General features: G+C 38.5%; 1 protein-coding gene across 9 annotated transcripts in view; it reads left to right on the top strand.

The window, feature by feature from the left end:
• Window positions 1-21,979, top strand: part of LOC122224621 (cyclic AMP-dependent transcription factor ATF-7) — a 90,174-nt gene that overhangs the window by 17,012 nt on the left and 51,183 nt on the right. For 7 of the 9 annotated variants that reach the window (XR_006204868.1, XR_006204869.1, XM_042946691.1 and 4 more), the window contains exon 2: window positions 2,288-2,356. Coding sequence is in view for 6 of the 9 variants with exons in the window: in XM_042946691.1 (XP_042802625.1) it covers window positions 2,309-2,356 (48 nt within the window). In the remaining 3 variants the exon portion in view is untranslated. Of the gene's footprint in view, window positions 1-2,287; window positions 2,357-3,115; window positions 3,269-21,979 lie in introns of those variants that run through there. The other 2 variants (XM_042946692.1, XM_042946693.1) reach the window with 2 other exon arrangements.

The raw sequence follows: 21,979 nt of genomic DNA, 5'->3' as shown, positions 1-21,979 counted from the left end.
GTGATTGTACAAAACCAAGAAAACCAAGTTAAATTTTGAATTTTGTGGTTTGAGGGAAATTGTTCCAGAGTGTATTTAATCCCTCTCTGTGCCAGTGCTGCCCTAATCCTCAGCCAGCAAGCACCCTTTTCCTCTTCTAGGTAGAAGACAGAACATTTAGCCTCAAATAACAGAACCAAGGTAAAAGGAAGGAATCCTGCCTGATTCCTTATGTTATGTCTGCTCTAGCCCTTGTAGTTTTAGTCCTGGTTGAAAATCTGTTAGAGGACCTTGTTGAAATAAAATTCTCATTTTGTGATTATATCAGGAAAGCAGGTTTGGGGAGTAGGAAGTGGAATTATCTCCAGCACAGCAGTTAGGAATTTTTCGAGAGATGAATTGCTTTCCAGAAATGTTCTGAATTTTCAGTCCTAGTGGCCTTGGTCTTTGTATTTATTTACTTTTATTTACTTGTATTTATTTTTTGCACTATGTCATAGTTCCAGAAAGTGCTAAAAAACTCATCACGTATTTAAAACAAACAAACCAGAAAGCCCCCTTGTCCTGGGGCTGTGTGAAGAAGAATAAAGCTCTCATTTTCCCAGTACCCAATCATCAGCTCGAGCTGGCTTCTCCTAGGAACAGAATTTATTGAAGCAATTTATCCTGGCTAAATGTGATATAAATCTGTGTACACCTATGTACATACAGGCGCCCTTCCATTACAGCAATGCTGCAGCATCAGTTTCCTTCATAGTTAGACCCTGTTCCTATCACCCTGAAAGATGACTAAGAAGCCCGTTCAATTTTATGGGGCACCCCACAATTTTGAACACTGATTAGTTGTGGAATTACTGATCAGACTACCAGAAATACTGGTTTCCAACCCCAGAGTGAGTCTTAAGAGAATAGAAGAGATGTTACCTAGCTACCCTCTGAGTTTTAAACATGCTTTTCTGATTACCAAATTCAGTCCAGCATTTTAACATTTTATTTTAATGCAGACCTGAGTGAGGTTAACTCTGACCTTTTGATTTTGGTTACAGTTCTGAAGTTGTTTCTAGGCATATTCAAATTCTTCTTCTTCCTCTTTCATCTTCCCTTGTTAATATTCTTTTATACCCCTTTCTTTCTTGTAGAAGGATGTTCAAAAATGTCCTTTAGGAGTTTATTCTATGAAGACTGTTTTTATGCCCTTCCCCCCACCCCTTCAAAACACTGTTTATCTTTTAGGAATATTTTCCCTAGGATTTGCATTTCTCATCCTTATCTACCTCCACCTCTATTTTTATTCCTGGTTGGGAAATGAGAAATTTTCCCAACACATTCATATTGGAATTATTGTTCTTTGACAAGGAATGTCTATCAACATTTCAAGAGTTTAGCCTCAATAATTAAAAAACAACAACAGTGTAAGCCCTGTTAAATTCTTCAGAGAAATAGAGAGGATGGATGGTGATGCCTTTTAGTGCCATTTCTTTTATCCCCTGCAGCAGCGCACATCTGTTGGCTGCAACAGAGCAGCCCAAGAACTCTGGCCGAGAGCAGCACAAACAGCCGGAACATATTCACCCAGTAAACCCCCAAAGAGTCGACATTTGTTTTATTGCTGCTTTTAAAAACCTAGCCATAAATAGAATTAGAGGGGGAAGGGCACCGATATTTCTCCATTTGCCACAGACGATTGGTGGGGGGAGAAGGAGGCTCCCAGTGGGGAGAGAAGGTTTTTATTTTTATTTTTTTATTAATGAAAATCATTTCCCGTGTAGCCCAATAGGATGGGTGCTTTGTTTTCTTTGGCAATAATCTGGGATAAACGGCCCTTGCCAACAGTCTCGTAGTTTATACACCAGGGAGCCAGATTATAGCCCTGTAAAATGGAGCACCCCTCCTATAATCCCTTAATTAATTAAATGACAAATTTTGGTCTTCTCTAGTTCAGAAATATGGCTTCCGCATCGAATGTTCTGTGGATTTATTGACATAGGGAACTGCACTGGTTGTAATTCAGTAGACTGGAGGAGTGTGTTATATACTGTAGCAGAAAGAGGGAAAATCTAGCAAAAGGTCTGAAATTCCTTGACTATTGAGGTCTAAATTTTTCTAATTAAAAGTTTCAGTTGAGGCGCGGTAGATCATATGCCACCTGTCTAATGGGTCTCCCCAAAGTAGCCTGTGTTTATAGCTTTGATAGACAGCATTCTTGGAGCACCTGTTTCTAGGCTTGATATTTTTGAAGCACTTTTTTTTTTTTTTTTTAACTCCAGCGTATTTAACATAACTTTTCCCCCTGCCTCCCCCTCCTCAGCTCCGCTCTGCTATATGAAATATGGGAGACGACAGACCGTTTGTGTGCAATGCCCCGGGCTGTGGACAGGTACGTTTACAATATACTTTATTGTGAATGTCTCGTTGTGAATCAAAGTGGCTGTTTTATCACTAAGGCAAAGAGTTTAAAGCCGGTATTTTACGTGATCACTGGAGGTAATCAGATCAGAGGATTTGCAGTGTGTAAATCCATGTTATGAGGAAGTGTAGGCACTCTACCGTAATGAAATCTGCCTTGCTCTCTTTCATATTGTTATTCTACTGGTGTTTGTTTCCCGACACACAGTGTTGGGGAATACATGTTGCTCTCTCCTCCTTTATAAAGCTATCCATCTAAATACAAAACAAGTTTAGAAATATCTTTTCCTCAACCTTCAATGGATATAAAAGTCTGCTTAACATATTTAGAATAGGCAGCCGAGAATATACCCATTCATTGTGAACCACAATTTGCTGGAATCTGTTGGATTTTTTAAATAAGAAAAAAAAAAGTTTCTTTGGACTGTTGATCCAGAAAATCATTGCTGGTAGCTAAGGCAGATATCTGTCTATGTAGGGAAGGCAAATCCAGTGTAGAACCTGAGATGTCGCAGCAGATATATGAACTACAAGATTTCTTAGCCATTTTCCCTCTTTTATGCCATGAAATGCCTTGTGCTGTTCGTCAGCTGCCATGTTATTATTTGCATATGTGTACATTTTGTGTCAGATATTTTTCATTATATGCTTTTTTAATAAAGTAATTTTGTTGAAGTTACCTTTTTTTTTCTTCTTCCCCATTTTGCACCTTCTTAACTCTTCTTCCTAGACCCTTCCCTACTGCCATGTTCCACAAAGGATGAAGAAAGGAATACAAAGAAAGTTTTATCTGCCTTCATGAATTGATTTTATGGAACCTGAAGGTTGAATTTCTGTTCAGTTAGGAATATGCCATGTGACTGCCCAGTGACACTTACTGGTGGTATGTGAGATTGCAGACTAGTTCTATTAAACATTGTAAATACTTAGACAAAAAGAGAGAGTTAAGTTCCAGAGATTCCTAGGAATTGGAATTTGAGAGGTGAATGAGATGGGGGTGGTGACAAGGAATGGGCAGAAGGATGATTCCACATTCCAGTAAATGCTGAAAATTTCAGAGAAGACTAAAAAAGCCATTATATTCTGAAGTATTCAGCATCATAGGGTATATTTCCTTCCTTGTCAGAGTTTTCAACTTTATTGTTGGTTGGATGTTTTCCCCGTGTGATTTATGTTTTATTCTTTTACAATAGAAGCCACCTGAGAAATTAGGATAAATTTGTTTCCATTTTCAAACAGCTGTATTAGAATATATATCTGAACTTGATCCCTCCAGATTTTTGTGTGTGGATGTGTTGATAGCAGTAGTTACTGTGATTTCCATAATTGATACCTGGGACCCTTTTCACTTATCTCCCTTTAAAAATCTGCATTTTTGGTGAAAAGAGTTATTTTTCTCATACTTACATTTATTTTTCTTTGTTCATGGCTTAAGCTACTCAGTGCCCCTCTTATATGTTGTATGCTGAAAACCACCTAGACAAGGACTTAAAGAAATTAAAATGGAAAATCATCTCTTAAGCTCTCGGAAGAAGAAAGGTTTAAATAGGTTTCTTCAGACTGTCTATCAGAAAAGAGTAGTTTTCACTGAAATTTGTGAGATCCCAGACGGTTTTGTGTTTGTTTGTTTGTTTCTTTTTGTTTTGCATTTTTTGGACTAGAGGTGGTAAAAACAGTAGGACTTTTTACTTTGGTTCCTTTTGTATTGTTGGGTACTGTTTATCATAAGCCTTTTCCTTCCCCTATTCTTCCTCCCATTTCTGAACTGTCTGCTGGTATTTTGGTTGTTAGGACTCATTATAACCTCTAGTATAAGTCCCAAAGGCTTTTTTTCCCTTTAGTGGATATGGTACTCAGGGAGATGAGTATCTTCTTTTGGATTCAAGGTACTTGTTTCATAGAAAAGCATAGAAAACTCCGGCTTAAGTCTATGAAGGTAACTCCTTTGCATGTCAGAACTTTATGGTTAGGTAAAATTGTAGTTCTTTAGTTATATTTAGTCTTCTTCCAAGTTTCTCCCAATATCTAAGTAAAATTTAACTCTAGGATCTCTGCAAGACTCATTTTACTGTGATTGCTTTCTATTATATGAAATAGTGGAAATCTGGCAGAGAAGATAAATTTGGGAAAGCGAACTACCCTTGGCCTGTCATCCAACTTCCTTATATCCCTTGAAAATGGTTTCATCCTGGAGCCCCTTTGAGGCCTTCAAGCTATGTATAATCCTCTGTCATTGATTCAAATTTTTTATTCCAGAAATGGTAGAATAATAATTTTTTAAAAAGGCTATGTAAATTCCAGGACTGGCGATAAGGACCATGGTAATTTTTACAAGACACGGTTTGGAACTTACTGCCATAGAAGCCTCAAAAATCGGTGGCTCCGGTATACCACTTAGCGGAAGAAGGAATGAAAGCAAATTACAATTCAAGAGACTGATCCTTAAAAAACCAACCAACAGACGAAAACTATGTGAATCTTGCATTATTTCAATATCTGTTCTGTGCCCGGACTTTACCCAATGGGCCCTAAACTCAGAAATCATCTTATGCCTTAATATTAAGGGAAGGTGAAAGGAAAATTTACCTAAAATAGACTAGTGGATTATGCTCTCTACCATATAATCAAAACCACCGGGCTTTCAATGGATACGTAAACATGTTTTGGTTGCTAGGTCTTTAATGGCTGTTATTTTTGGATTCTGTTCATGATCCACTTCCCAACAGTAAGTCTGATGTGACACAGCTGAATTCTAAATATGCTGCATGTACTTTTTTAAAAAAAGATGGCTGCTGAAGGTTGTGTTCTCTGCATTCTTGTCTGAAAAGACAGATGAGAGGGTGTTTTGAGCCCTTTCATTTCTGCTCTCCTGTTGAGACCGTGTTTCTCTTGAGGCCTAATCACTCTCATGAAGAAGAACTTAGGGAAACCAATGTTCTTGCTAATACCTCTCTATGGAATGTGGTAGCAGGAGTAGTTACTAGAGCTGCCTCCAGAGAATGGGTTAGTGTTGTTAAGGCAACAGTACCCCAGATACCCTGTGGCAAAGGGTTGGTTGAATTTGAGTGGTTTGGGTTTTTGAAATGTTTATAAGATAGCATCTAATTAAAACCATTGTGACCGTAAAATGGCTTTGCTTCTGTTATTAAAATAATAAAAGTTCGTTTGGTGCCGAATTTAGGTAGTTTTTTAAGTTTTTTTTCTTTTAATTTTTTTTAATGTTTATTCATTTTTGAGAGAGAGAGAGAGAAACAGTGTGAGTGGGGGAGGGGCAGAGAGAGAGGGAGACACAGAACTCAAAGCAGGCTCCAGGCTCTGAGCTGTCAGCACAGACAGAGCCCGACGTGGGGCTCTGCACGGGGCTGGAACCCACAAACCGAGAGATCATGACCTGAGCCACTCAGGCGCCCCAGTCTTTTAAGTTTTTGATGCTTTGAGAGACGTTTTTATTTAAAGATGGATTGTAAAGTTGTTTTATTTTATGTGCAAGCAGAAACAATTACAGTTGACCCTTGAACAGTACAGGGGTTAGGAACACCCGTGGGGAGTTGAAAATCTGCATACAACTTTTGACCCCCCCAAAAAACTTAACTACTAATAGCTTACTGTTGACCTAAAGCCTTACCAATAATATAAATGGTTGATTAACTCATATTTTGTATGTTATATGTACTGTATACTGTATTCTCACAATTGAGTAAGCAGAGAAAAGCAAATGTTATTAGGGAAATTGTAAGGAAGAAAAAAATTTACAGTATTGTACTATGTTTATCAAATGGACCTGCCCAGTTCACACACCCGTGTGGTTCGAAGGTCAGCTGTACTATGTTTTTGACAGTAATCTTGGATTTGTAAATGCAGTTAGATAACTTATCTTTTAGACGTTTTTTGTCCAGTTTTTATTACTAGAAGTCAACAAATTCCATATTCCCATACCTCCCTCTCTGGAACATGACACTGTTTTGCAGTACAAATTACACAGATTTCAGTAGCCCTTCTGGTTATCATAACAAAGCCTTTGAGCAGAAGCTGATCATATAAGCTTATTACTTAGAATGTCTATTTCCTTAAGAACAGGAACACATTTCCTCGGAGGAGATACTTCTAATGCACAGTATCATCCCATTATTAGCCACTGAGAAAGATTTCTGTCATAACCAACTCTGTATCAACTCTGTCCTTTTAAGGACAAATCTTTTGATTGTTTCTCTGTCCAGTGTGACCTGATCAGCTCTTGTTATTTTTTTTCCCCTACGGATGTGTCCTACCGGATCTTTTCTTCTCCCAGAGGACATTTAGGTACAGGTTGAGGTTCTGTTCATATCTGCGACCTGAAACACATAACTAGCTCATAGACCTCCAGGGCCTGCTTTCCCTTTCTAAGGCCAAGAATAGCAATAGAGCCCTAGTTGTGGTGGGATTGAGGGCAGCTTCTTGTACCTCCTTATCTTGTCATATAATAGGAATAATGTTTATGGTGCTGTAGTCCTGGCTTCACTTGGCATTTAACCAACCTCCAGTGCTGTTTATTGCTTCGTATCCTCTGCCTCCATGAACATTATCCCTTAAATCTCTATTGCTTTGTAATATATGAGGCAACAAATAGCTTCTATGATTGGTTAAATGCCGGCATACTACAAAGGTATATGTTTTATTGCCTATGTAACACAAATCTATAGAGACTTTCTCTGTTATCCCAGCCCTCCCTTTAAATGGACCATACTGGTACTATGGGACTCTGGATTTTTAATTCTATCCTTCTGGCATGTTTCCCTATTACCTGGCATTAACACAAAAGAAAAGAAGGAAAATGGGTTGGTGCTGGTTACTAATTCTTTATGTTAGGGGAGCATCTTGAATTAGAGAATAACAAGGAAAGAAGTGGCTGGTTAGGTAAACCCCATTTATGGTGGTACGTACCATATTTACATGCTTCGACAGGTGAGGGCAATTTCAGGCAGACAGATAAGCCTTTCTTCCTCACCCCCTGCCAAGAGTTTAAAAAAAATTCAAATTTTTATTTAATAATTCATATTTCATTCAATAATTCATCCAGTTCCCATCTGGTAAGAGTGCCTGCATGCTGTCAGGCAGCTGAAAATACACTGCATTATACACAATTAGGCCAAATGCTAACCTTGTTTTTTGTAATAATATGTTGATTTTGCAATAACTTTCAGTCCACTCTGACTATGCTGCAGTTTTATGTAGCCTTGTGATGGAAGTAGACCACCATTTTACATTGTGTAGACAAAATTGGGACTGAGGTTTTTAAAACTATAAATGTATTAAGAGCAAGGAATTCAACCTGTTTTTAACGTCAGATCTGGCACTCTTGACGCTTGCCCTTAGAAACGTGTGGTTGATTATTTTAGGTTTTCGTATTACAGTTAGTGTTATGTTACTAAGAACATGGTAGATTAAAAGCATCCCTGCTCCAGTTTGCCGAGGGGGTGGGGGGGGGGGGTGGTGGGGGAGAGGCTGTATGAACCTAATTAGAGCTATACCCAGGAAATTAAGATGAAATTTTTCAGTTATTCACTCTTGTTTTCCTTGGGTATGACTTAATATTTGGAATGGGAGCCCAGAAGCTGTTCTCAGAGCATTCCTGGTGGAAAAAAAATAAAATCCAGTATCTTTGTATCTCCGTTCTTCCTAAATCAGGAGAGAGGCTGTTTGTTAGTCCCTTCTTTCACAAACTGCCTTCTGTCTCTGGGAGCCTGTCCTTCGTTAGTCCCTCTTTTGCCACCCCTGCAAAACCACATATAGCTAGGTTGTTAACTTGCAAGATACTGTCATCGTCGTGTAGAAGTCATCATTCTTTTATCAAATACTCTTCCAGCTAATGCGGCAGATTGAAGAACAGCCAGAGTGTTCCCTCTTTCTGGTTAGTGTGTTTCTTTAATGCAGATTGACTTGCTCAGCAGTCGCATTTTGTCTGAAGCCCTTGTTAGGGCCTACTCTGTATGTGGATTCATAACACATCTGTGTGTACATCTACAGTGCTGTATAAATAATAATAAGTAATCACCAGATGGCCTATAACTGCTCCTCTGGACCCGCTGGGTCTCTTGAAGCTGTTAGTAAAGTCTTCTGGCGTTTTGCTGGGGAAAACTTGTCATAGATTTATTTCTAAAAAAATTCAAACTCACAACTGGGTGTTTAGGACTAGATATTGCTGTCTGTGTTGTAAATATTTAACAGGCTTTGTACAATGACAAGTAAAAGCGCCATTACTAACCACACACGGTGGCTGTGGAGCTCTTCTTCCCTCCCGGCCATTTAGAAAAAGGAAACGAAATGCCGATAAATTGTGCATTATGAACACGGTGCAAGAGATGCTGTCTGGAAGCTCTTTCATAGGAGAGGAAAGAGAACCTCAGTGTTCTGCTCAAAGGATGGAACCGGACAAACTTAAGCTTTTTAACCATATGCCAGTGACTTCTATTAAAACACAATGTCCTTTTTCAATGGGACTTGCAGTACAAGAAAAGCCCCTTCATCTGGAGTTAGGGAAGAGCCAAGTCTTGATCTTAATTGAGTCTTTATAACCAAATGATAAGCCCCTTTGAAAGGGTTACAGTTGCAAGTATTAGTAAACACTTAGCTAAATTTATATCTAAAAATGTAAGATGCTTATTGTTTGCCAGTATTATTTATAAAGCAGAATGCCTTTATTTTTGCCCTTTTTTTCATTTGTTTTTGTCAGAAGGGTTATATATTTTGCTCTTGGGGAAAAAAGTCTTATTCTGATTTTCTGCTTATAAATTTCTGTGCTATATTTCGCTATTGCTATTACCCTTGCTCCAGTACCTATTTCAGGGTACTTGCTCAGAACAGCAATGCATATTTTAAATAAAAATAGAACTGATTGTCTCTAAATTTTAATGTTTTAAAATCTTTGTTTGTCATAAGATAAAAAAGGTTTCACACAGAAATTGCTTATCTTAACTCTCAAGCCTAGTTTTCTTTTGTCTGTTGAGGGTCGAATCTATTTAACTATAGAGGGACTGTCCTATAAATCATAGCACATGGCCGTTACTTTCAACTAGGATACATAGAAAGCTTTTCTCTTTTAAAATCTCATCTTGAAGAAGTGACATACAAATTGTGAGGGAGGAATGCTGCTATTAATAGTTTATTGTGGATATATTTTGTTTCTTAAATCCCTCAGAAAATTATCAGGCTAAGGATAAGATTTCACGGAGGTAAACATTGTGGAGAAAAGATGGGAGCTTTGCGGTTTATCTCTTTGTAACAGCACCTTTGTGTTTTTACTTTGAAATTTCTTTGTGCAGGGAAATATACCACCTAAGACTGTGCTTTGGTAAGAATCTGGCCTATTTGCAATTGTCATGTGAAAGTACAGAGAGAAGGAGAATGAATTTTGAAATTAGCCCATTCCCAGTCTGGCACGCCATGTGCCCTGTGTGGCTGCTGATCCTGCCGGCAGATTGAAGAGCTGAACCAACTTCTGCTCTAAAGACTAAAATTGCCAGCCATCATTCCAGCTCTTAAATCTTGTTGTTCACATCGATGATGTCAGATTTTGAGCAAACATCGTTCTGTCTTTAGATCCCAGGAGGAATCTGCAATTCCCTGGGTGTAAGGAAAGAGTTCTTCCTTTTTGCCTTTGAAAAACTTGAGTAGCTCTGCAGGGAAAGTCAGCAGAATAAATCTGCAGCCTGGCCGTGTCCTTTGAGTCATTGTAGAAAGCTGAGTGCTCTGCTCGGCATTCAGCAGATTGGCTGTCAGAGTTGCAGCTCAGCTTATCAAAGACATAGTCTCTCGAAGAGCCATTTATGTTATTCCGGAGAGAATCATCCTGTGGCAAAAGGAACGCCTCCTTTCTCCTCCCAGGGGTCATATCTTCTTTTGATACTGGGCAATTATCCCTTGATTTTCCTGAAAAAAGACCTCAATTTACCATAAAGATTGGCGCGAGCACAGGTTGCAGACTTGGTTACAATGACAGCTCTGATTTCTTAGCCACAGGGAGAGGCATCAGGGTGACACTTGTAAGTATGCCAGAGGCTTAATGCTGGTGATTTTTCTGCCGAGTATCTCAGTACCCCTTATAAACTTGGTTTCTCTTCTCTTTCTCTGAGGGAGAAAACATTTGTTTTAGTTTTTTGCATACCAGTCACTAAAAGTGATGTGAGAGTTGTCTCTCTCTCTCTCCTTCACTCACTTCCTCAAGCCTCTTTCCTTGTCTTCAGTTATCATCCTGTTTATTTTGAGATCAAGCTCTGTAGTTTCATCAAGCTCCATAGTCTCATTTTTTACTTTTTGCCTTCTTCTTGTATAGCTTATCTTGGTTGTTAGTAGTCATTGTACCTGGCGGGGATTATTAAGCAGTGCCTCCTCTAATTTAAAAAAAAAAAAAAAATAGACTTTATTCTTTCGATCAGTTTTACATTTACATTTACAAAAAATTGGGTGGAAAGTATTGGAGTTCTCCGCTACCATATCTTGTATTAGTGTGGTACATGCGTTACAACTGATGAGCCAATGTTGATACATTAATATTAACTACAGTCCATAATCTGCATTAGAGTTTAATCTTTGTGTTGTACATTCTGTGGGTTTTGACAAATGTATAATAATATGTACTCACCATTACAGTATCATACAGCATAGTTTAATTGGCCTAAAAAAATCCCCTGTGTTCTATGTATTCATCCCTCCCCACTCCTACCTCCAACCCTTGGTAACCACTGATCTTTTTACTGTCTCCGTAGTTTTGCCTTTTCCAGAATGCCCTGTAATTAGAATCATGCAGTCCTCTAATTCTTTAAAGTTGTGAACAGATAGGGGTGCCTGGCTGGCTCAGTCGGTGGAGTGTGTGACTCTTGATCTTGGGGTTATAAGTTCGAGACCCACATTGGGTGTAGAGATTACTTTTAAAAAAATCTTAAAAAAAATAGTTGTGGGTAGATAACCCTACAGTTAGGAATAGCTGGGGAAAGGAGGAGAGAAAATTAAACATTTGAGGTCACAGCTCCAAGGTCCCTCTAAAAGTCCCGAGAATCTCTCCAGGAAGATGAAAGTGGCAGCCTTTCTTCTCTACTGGGAGTCTCTCTGATGTTAAAAGATTTGGCTTGCCTAGTGACTGTTCTACTGGTTCTATGTGTTGAGAGCAAAAAAGGATAGGATGAACATTGAATGGGCTGTATGTATCTGGAGAGTCCCGGTGTTAGGTCTGAGCAAAGCAAGAGGAAGTAGAGCCCATGATCCCTTTTCCTTTGAGGTTGAGGACAATAAAGTCTCCTTTCCGTTGCTCCCATGGGCAGCCTTATATGTGACTAAAGAAAATCAGTGCAATTTAAAGGTAAATAAGAAAGACTCCCTGTCTAAAAGTAATCCTCTATACTTCTACATTAGTTAAAGATTCATAACGAATAAGTTATTAGAAAAGTAGATAGGGAGCTGTCATTGGCACTTTAGTATAAATCAGTTTAATCATAGATGTAGTACTGGCTACATAAGCGAGGAGAAGGTTTTATTTGGGTTAAGGGATAGTGGATGAGGACTGGCTTAGGTGGAATGGTTCTTGAGCAAAGGAGACATGGCAACTTTTTTTTTTTTTTTTTAAACGTTTATTTATTTATTTATTTTTTTTTTTTAATTTTTTTTAACGTTTTTTATTTATTTTTGAGACAGAGAGAGACAGAGCATGAACGGGGGAGGAGCAGAGAGAGAGGGAGACACAGAATCGGAAGCAGGCTCCAGGCTCCGAGCCATCAGCCCAGAGCCCGACGCGGGGCTCAAACTCACGGACCGCGAGATCGTGACCTGAGCTGAAGTCGGCCGCTTAACCGACTGAGCCACCCAGGCGCCCCAACGTTTATTTATTTTTGAGACAGAGAGAGACAGAGCATGAACGGGGGAGGGGCAGAGAGAGAGGGAGGCACAGAATCCGAAGCAGGCTCCAGGCTCTGAGCCATCAGCCCAGAGCCCGACGCGGGGCCCGAACTCACAGACCGCGAGATCGTGACCTGAGCCGAAGTCGGACACTTAACCGACTGAGCCACCCAGGCGCCCCAAGACATGGCATCTTTTGAGGATGTCAAGGATAAACAGATTTATTTCTTAGTTTTGTTTTGGGCTATTTCAGCTTCCTTCTACTGGAAGATAGTTGAGAAGTATAAATCTTAAGGACACTAATGAACACTAGAAGCAACTTAATTAAATCTCTTTGGCTAGAAAGAGAGACATTTCCTCCTTTTCCTGTTCTGGAAAATTTATATTGATAAAATATGGGGGAAGGAGAGTGACCTGATTTCTCTAGTTCTAAGATTCAAGTTTCCTATCTACTTAGAATTCCAACTTCCTGGTATTGGGTAAGATCTCTTTTCATAAAAATAGTGACTCTACACCTTCTAGGTTTGGCTCCACATGAGAATCTTCCAGCTTTGGCCTCAGTGCTAATTTAGTTATCCTGCTTGTTGAACTGAACTGACTCTGTGGTAAAGTGAACATTAGCTTAGGGAAGGCTCTATAACGTGATGTTGGGGATTAATATCAGAGTGCAGAGCAACAGATACATGTATACATGTACATACATACACAATTTAGAGGACATGTTGTGTCTGTATGATACGGAAAATTATATTCCACCCAAGGATCATATGGGGGGAATGGGAGAGGACAAAATACAAAGAAAATTATTTAACTTTATCAATGTAATAATAATAACAGCAATAGCAGTATACAATAGCTAACTGAGCTCTTATGTACTGTGCAAAAAGTGCTTTTATAGATATTATTTAACCCTAGAGATCCCCTGAAGGAGGATATAATATCCCTATTGTACAGATGAGAAAACTAAGGCTCAGAGAGACTGAATAACTCAGATGAGGTCACACGATGTTTTGTGTGACCAGATAGATTCCAGACTGGCACTCTTTAACTACTAGGCTAAAGTGGCTTCTTATTATTCTCCTTGTACATGTAAATATACCCATCTAGCATAGGGGAAAAAAAGAGAGAGAGAGAGTGAATAAGCAGTAATTTTTTGGCAAATGGTCCCAGTGCAATCAGTTAAGTAAGTCCTGACAACAGGTTATTACTGATCTAGGCATTTGGCTGCTATGCCAGAGAGAGCTGGATCTACAACTGTACAAAAAGATAAGAATTCTTACTCAGATGAAGAGACCTCTCTGCAGCCGCATGAGCCTTAATCTGTAATGGTTTTTTATTTGCCTGGGAATGCTGCTGAGATGTGATGAACTCTCTGTGAGGTAAACAACCACTGTTGTGTAGCAGGGACATGATTTTAAGATGAGAAAGAAAACAGATTCTTGACCAACCAGAAAGGTAGAACTAGAAAACTGGGACCTCAAAATCATAGTTTCAGCATCCTCCACTGATAGGCCCTAAAGAAGCATTGTGGTGTCATCTTTGTGAATTCTCTGTTGGCTCACTTCCTGATTCATATTCCCTTCTTCTCGATCTTAGTTTTATGTCTGTAAAGCTCCCCAGTGCACATGATGCTGTCTGGGTGTCTTGCTTTGTGTAGTGTCATGTAGTCGTGGGGCTTCGGTTATAGTGGCTGCCATACTGATTGGTGACAAGAGGAAATGTGACTAAGGTGGAACTAGGATATGGTTAGAAGTTTGTTAACGGTGCAGTGAGATGTGTATTCTGCTTGGTGATTGCCAGCTTGTTTATTCTCTGAAGTTTTTGGCATATAGCTGCATGGAGGGTCTTACCTGTTGAATAATAATAAAATTCTTCTCTACTCAGATCTTACATCCTCCTCTTTGATTTCATAGCACTTCCAGATGTCTAGTCTTTCCATTTCCATTGTGGTGTATTAACGCAGGGGATATCTCATTTTTCAATAGAAGTGAAAATCTGTGGCTAAGTAGATGTATGGAAATATTTACATGAAATGATTTGTGATAAAAATGTGTGGAAGTACACATAAAGGATTGAAAGAGGTTGGAGAGTCTCATGGTTGATATTTATAGTAAAAGAATTCTTTGTATGTTTTGTCTGAATGTCTTTTTATTTTACTGGAAAGTTGCTTAAAATATACATTTTCCTTCTTGATTCTGATAATGATTCATTGTATAACTGTGGACTGTGTGAAACTCTGTTCAACTGTAGAAAATATCTGACTGAAGTCTTGTCTTTTCTACCTCTGCCTAAGAAGTCAAATTCTTGGCTTCAGAGCTGAGAATGCCGTATTTATTGGGCAAGGTCACAGACTACTAAAATGATCACTCTAGGGGTCAGAGATCTCATTTGTTTATTTTGCTGGATGCCTCTGACAGGCCAGTTAGTTGTATGCATGCACTTCTGTGTGTGTTTGTGTGTGTGTGTGTCTGTCTTGTCTGTGTCCGCCTGGAGCTCCTATAAAACCATAATTGCAGAGAAAAGGTGATCCAAAGCAGCAACCTATCAGAGACTCTAAGCTTGACTCTAAGCTTGAACAGGTTATCAGACAGACAGTGGCAGGTTAATAGGATGGATGGATGAATTTTTTTTTTTAAAGGTCTGCATTTTAATACTGAGCCTCAGTTACTTTGTTTTTGTGTCTGTTCTCAAGATCACTGACTGGGAAAAAGACAAATAAATTCGTTTACCAGCATGAGTTACTTGAATCAAGTAAAAAAAGTTGTTGATGTAGTTGTAAAGATCTCGGTTGGGGTGTAGAAGGTGGAGTTTGCTCTCGAATACCAGAGTGAGCAGATAGTATTAGAGACATTTGTCACTTCAGCGAACATCATTTCTCTGTACACAGTGACAATCTGTGTGTATTAATTTTTTACACCGTATTATGTTCATGACTTCAGACATTTGCCATTTTGTTTCAGTTTGAGGTATTTCTTAGGACTAAGAAAGAGACTGTAGTCCACTTCGGCTGTATTGGGAGGGGACAGTAAAAGTAGTTACTCTAAACTTCTTAGGGGTCTGTGGGGCACCTGGGTGGCTCAGTCAGTTAAGCATCTGACTTTGCCTCAGGTCATGATCTCACAGTTCATGGGTTCAAGCCCCATGTCGGGGGCTGTGTGCTGACAGCTCAGAGCCTGGAGCCTGCTTTGGATTCTGTGTCTCCTGCTCTCTCTCCCCTTCCCCACTCATGCTCTGTGTGTGTGTGTGTGTGTGTGTGTGTGTGTGTGTCCCCCTCTCTCTCTCAAAAATAAATAAAAATCATTAAAAAATTTAAAAATAAGTAAATAAAAATTTCAGGGGTCTAGGTGTCTAAATTTGTTTTATAAGGCACTATATCAGATTCAGTTTAGCTATTTAGCTATTCCCTCTTCAGCCTTTCCTTTTCTTTCCTTCTAATTTTTACCTAGATAATGCAAAAGTGGAGACTTTATTTGAGCATTCTTTCACTTTATATGCATTTGAAACCACAGCCAGACAGCCTCCTTATGGAGGCTTGTACTTTCAGTTCTGCACATGTGACCACTCAGAGGAGAAAGCGTAATGTGCACATATGCAGCAGCTCTTGGCAGAGCAGTGGTTAAAGGTTTGAACGTATTCCTTGTTGGCTATTTTCTTAGTCCTAAGGGAGGCATTTTGCTCCTCCATAGACAGTAATCAGCTTGTCAGAGTCGAATGACTTTTTGTTTTTTCTTTATCTAGTAAAATGCAGTGGGCTAAGCCTTTCTGGGAAGCAATTTCTTCCTCCACCGCATGAACAGAAGGTCGTGGATGCTGTCTCTGAAACAAAGGGGAAGTGGTGATAGAAAAATCAGCGGCTAGGGCATAATTGGACTGGAGCTCTGTCAAAGAGACAACAGTTCTTGCTTGGAAGCTGGACTTTCTGCTATGCTGTGCTTTTCTGTTTTAACATTAGAATAATCAGCAATGAGTACTTCAGGCTTAATTTTTCAGGCTCTTTTCTGAGCCCTCTGAGAAGAAGCATGCTTCAAACTATTTATGTTTCCTTCATCGTTTTCAACTTTTTTCAGGCTTTATTTTTATTTAATTAAAAAATGGGTTTTTTTTGTTTGTTTTTTGTTTGTTTTTGTTTGTTTTTGAGAGAGAGAGTGTGTGCACATAGGAGGGGCAGAGAGAGAGAGGGAGAGAGAGAGAATCCCAAGCTGGCTCCACCCTGTCAGCTCAGAGCCCATTGTGGGGCTCAATCTCATGAACCATGAGATCATGACCTAAGCTAAAATCAAGAGTCAGACACTTAACTGACTGAGCCTCTCACGTACCCCTAAGGCTTTATTTTTTTAGAGCTGTTGTAGGTTCACAGCAAAATTGAGGGGAAGGTATAGAGATTCCCCGTATATTCCCTGCCCCCACAGCATCCTCCAGCTGAGTGGTACATTTGCTACGACTGATGAACCTACCCTGACATATCATTATCATACAGAGTCCATGGTTTACTTCAGGATTCACTCTTGGTATTGTACCTTTGATAGGTTTGGACAAAGGTATAATGACATGTATCCATTATTCTGTTATCATAAAATATTTTCACTGCCCTAAAAATCCTCTGTGCTATTCTTCCCCTGTCCCCCAGCAACCACTGATCTTTTTACTATCTTTACCATTTTGCCTTTGTCAGCAAGACATTGGTTGGAATCATGCAGTAAGTACCCTTTTCAGATTGGCGTCTTTCACCTAATATGCATTAGTGATATGCACTTAAGGTTCCTCCATGTCTTTTCTTGGCTTGATACCCCATTCATTTTTGGTGCTGGATAATATTCTGTTGTCTGGACATACCACAGTTTATTTATCCATTCATGTATTGAAAGATATCGTGGTCACTTGCAGGTTTTGGCAACTATGAGTAAAGCTGCTGTAAACATTCATGTGTAGGTTTCTGTGTTGTCATGAGTTTTCACCTGCTTTGGATAAATACCAAAGAGCATGATTAATAGATCATATGGTTAAGAGTATGTTTACTTTTGTAAGAAACAGCCAAACTGTCATCCAAAGTGGCTATACCATTTTGCATTCCTACCAGCAATGAATGAGAGAGTTCCTACTGTTTCACACGGTAATCAGCATTCAATGTTGTTAGTGATCTGGATTTTGGCCATTTGAATAGGTAGGTAGAGGTATGTCATTGTTGTTTTAATTCGTGTTTTCCTGATGAGAAGTGATGTGAGGCATCTTTTCATATGCTTATTTGCCATCTGCATATCTTCTTTGGTGGACCGTCTGTCTTTGGCCCATTTTTTAATTGGGTTGTTTTTTTTCATATTGAGTTTTCAGAGGGTTTTTTTTTTTGTATGTTTTGGATATATATTTTTCTTTATCAGATGTGTCTTTTGCAAATATTTTCTCCCATTCTGTAGCTTGCGTTCTCATTCTCTTGATACTGGCTTTCACAGAGCAGAAGTTTTTAATTTTAACAAGTCCAGGTTATCAATTATTTCTTTCATGAATTGTATGCCTTTGGTATATCTAAAAAGTTTATTACCAAATCCAAGATTACCTAAATTTTCTATGTTATCTTGTAGGAGTTTTATAATTTGTTTAATGTCTATTTGTTTGTTTGTTTATTTACTTATGTTTATTTTTGAGAGAGAACAGGGGAAGGACAGAGAGAAGGGGAGACAGGATCTGAAACAGGCTCTGCACTAACAGCAGAGAGCCTGATACGTGGCTCGAACTCATGATCTGTGAGATCATGACTTGAGCTGAAGTTGGGCACTTCATGCACTTAGATGCACCAGGAGTTTTATAGTTTTGCCTTTTACATTTATGTCTGTGATGGAGACTGTAAGGTCTGAGTTTAGATTTTTTTTTTTTTTTTTTTTTTTGGTATATGAACGTCCATTTGTCTCAGCACCATTTGTTGAAGAGTATCTTTGCTCCATTGTATTGCCTTTGTTCCTTTGTTAAAGATCAGTTGACTATATATTTCTGTGGGTCTACTTCTGAGCTCTCTATCCTGTTTCGTTGGTCTTTTTGTCTGTTCTTTCACCAATACTACATTGTCTTGATTACCGTAGCTTTAGAGTATGTTTTGAAGTTGGGTAGTGTCAATCTGTCAACATTGTCCTCCTTCAATATTGTGTTGGCTAGTGTGGGTCTTTTGCCTCTCCACTTAAACTTTAGAATTAGTTTGTTGACATCCACAAAATAATTTGCTGACATTTTGATTGGGATTGCATTGAATCTATGGATCACATTGGGAAGAATTGACATCTTGACAATATTGAAAAAACAGTTGACTTTTGTATATTAACTTTGTATCCTGCAACTTTATTGAAACTACTTATTAATTTCAGGAATTTTTTGTTGTTGTTGTTGATTCTTTTGGATTTTCTACATAATGATTATGCCATCTACCAACAAAGACAGTTTTATTTCTTCCTTCCCAATCTGTATACCTTTTATTTCCTTTTCTTGTCTTATTGCATTAGCTAGGACTTCTGGGACGGTATTGAAAAGGAGTAGTGGGAGGAAACATCCTTGTCTTGTACCTAATCTTAGTGGGAAAGCTTTGAGTTTCTCAACATTAAGTATGATGTTAGCTGTAGGTTTTTTGTAGATGTTCTTTATCAAGTTGAGGAAGTTCTTCTATATTCTTAGTTTGCTGAGAGTTTTTATCATAGGTGTAGGATTTTGTCAAATGCTTTTTTTGCACCTAGTGATATGATCATGTGATTTTTCTTTAGCCTGCCAATATGATGTATTACATTAATTATTTTTTGAATGTTGAACCATCCTTGCATACCTGGGATAAATCTCACTTGATTGTGATGTATAATTCTTTTTATACATTGTTGGATTTTACTTACTTTCTTGTTGAAGATATTTGCATCCATATTCATGAGAAACATTGGTCTGTGATTTCTTGTAATGTCTTTGCCTGGTTTTGGTTTTAGGGTAATGCTGTCCTCATAGAATAAGTTAGGGAGTATTCCCTCTACCTATGTCCTCTGGAGGAGATTATAGAGAATTGGTATGATTTTTTTTTTTTCCTTAAATGTTTGGTAGAATTCACCATTTAACCCATTTGGGCCTGGTACTTTCTGTTTTGCAAAGTTTTAATTATTAGTTAAGTTTATTTAATAGATACAGACCTATTCAGTGTGTCTGTTTCTTCTTAATGTAAGTTTCGACAGATTGTGCCTTCTAAAAAACTGGTTCATTTCATCTAGGTTATCAAGTTTTGGGGCATAGGGTTGTACATAATATTCCTTTGCTAGCCTTTTACTGCCCATGGATAATGTTAGTAACTTGTTTTCTCTTTTTTTTTTCCTGAATTAGCATAGCTAGAGATTTATTGATTTTACTGATCTTGCAAAGAATGAGTGTTGGTTTTATTGGTTTTATTTATGATTTCTTGTTTTTATTTTCATTGATTTCTGCTCTAATTTTTAATATTTATTTTCTCTGCTTTGGATTTAATTTGCTCTTCATTCTTTAGTTTTCTAAGTAGAAGCTTAGATTATTGATTTTGGATTGCTCTTGTTTTCTAATATATCCATTCATGTTCTAAATTTCCCTCTAAGTCCCACTTTCACGTATTCCACAAATTTCAATAAGGTGTAGTTTTAATTCCATTTAGTTCAGAATATTTTAGAATTTCTCTAGAGATTTCTCTTCTCTAACCTGTGTGTTATTTAGGGGCGCCTCACTGGTTCAGTTGGAAGAGCATGAGACTCTTGATCTCCAGGTTGTGAGTTTGATCCCCGCATTGGGTATAGAGATTACTTACATAAATAAAACTAAAAACAAAAAAGAAAAAAAAAAAGAAATGTTATTTAATTCCAGATATTTGAGGACTTTTCATCTGTCTTTTTTGCTTTCCTTTTGATTTCTAGTTTAATTCCATTGTGGTCTAAGAGCAGAAATAGTACAGTTGGTGGGTTTTTGTGTGTGTGTGTGTTTATTTATTTATTTTGAGAGAGCGTGGGAGCACGAGTTGGGGAGGGGCAGAGAGAAAGAATCCCAAGCAGGCTCCACACTGTCAGTGCAGAGCCCAATGTGGGGCTCAATCTCACAAACCATGAGATCAGGACCTGAGCCCAAATCAAGAGTTGGACGCTGAACCAGCTGAGCCACCCAGGTGCCCCAGTTCTTTTACATTTTTTAAGGTGTGTTGTATGACCCAGAATGTGGTCTGTCTTGGTGAATGTGCCTTCCATGCGAATTTGAGAAGAATGTGTAATCTGCTATTCTTGGATGAAGTTTTCTATAGATGTCATTTTAGTTCATTGATGGCTCTGTTGAATTCATCTGTGTCTTTACTGATTTTCTGCCTGCTGGATTTGTCCATTTCTGATAGAGCAGTGTTAAAGTCTCCAACTATAATAGTAGATTCACCTATTTCTCTTTCTCATCAGTTTTGGCCTCACATATTTTGACACTCTCTTGTTGGGCACATAGGTATTAAGGATTGCTCTGTCTTGAAGTATTGACACCTTTATTACTGTGTAAGGCCCCTCTTTATTCCTGATAATGTTCCTTGCTCTGAAGTTTTCTCTCTTTGTAATTAATGTTACAATGGTATATCTTTCTCCATCCCTTTGCTCTTTATGTGTCTTTATTTTATTTATTTATTTATGTCTTTATGTTTAAAGTGAATTTCTTATAAACAACATGTAGTTGACTCTTGTCTTTTGATTCACTTTGACACTCTACCAAAAATTACCATATTTGTTATGGTCATAGTTCAAGAGGCCAGAAGTCTGAAATCAAGCTATGAAGAGAGTCACATTCCCTCTGGAGGCACTCAGAAGAATCCTTTCCTTGCCTCTTCCAGCTTTTGGTGGCTGCTGACATTTTTTGGCTTATGGCCACATCAATCTCTGCTTCTGTCTTCAAATTACCCTCTCTTCTTTGTGTCTCCCTTTGCCTTGCTCTTACAAGGATACTTGTGATAGCATTGAGGGCCCAGCTGCATCATCCAGGATAAGCTCTTCATATCAGAATCTTCAGTTCAGTCATCATCTAGGTTAACATTTGTGGGGACTAGCAATTAGGACACGGGCATATCTTTGGGAGCTGTTATGGGTTGAATTGTGTCCCCCAAAATTTACATGTTGAAGTCCTAACCCCAAGTTAGGACTCAGAATGTGTCCTTATCTCAGAATGTATCTCAGAATGTGACCTTATTTGGAAATAGGATTGTTGTAGATAGGATTAGTAATATGAGATCATACTAGAGTAGGTTGGGCCCCTAATTCAATATAACTGATGTCCTTATAAAAAGAGGAAACCGAACACAGATATGCACCCGGGGAAGACACCATGTAAAGATTAGAGTTATGCCACCGCAAACCAAGGGACACCAGAGATTGCTAGCAAACCACCAGAAACTAGGAGGTAAGCATGGAACAGATTCTCCCTCACATCTTCAGAAGGAACCAGCCCTGCTGACACCTTGATTTCAGACTTCTGACCTATGGAATTGTGAGACAATTAATTTTCTGTTGTTTCGGGTTAGCTTTAGCAAACTAATATATGAGCCATTATAAGCCTACCACACAGTGCTTTGAAATCTTTTGCTATAGTGACTTGTTACCAAGAAGTGAGGACTAGGAGTACCAGTCTTCATTCCTCCTTGACACCCATCAGTATGCTTAATGGCCTTTATTTATCCTTTCTTTCCTCTCTTCCCTTAACAGATGGGACTGTTGTAATGTGATAGGTCAATGTG

The sequence above is a fragment of the Panthera leo genome, chromosome B4, assembly GCF_018350215.1.
Source record: "Panthera leo isolate Ple1 chromosome B4, P.leo_Ple1_pat1.1, whole genome shotgun sequence".
NCBI classification, from domain to species: domain Eukaryota; kingdom Metazoa; phylum Chordata; class Mammalia; order Carnivora; family Felidae; genus Panthera; species Panthera leo.
This window is presented reverse-complemented; position numbering and strand designations above follow the sequence as displayed.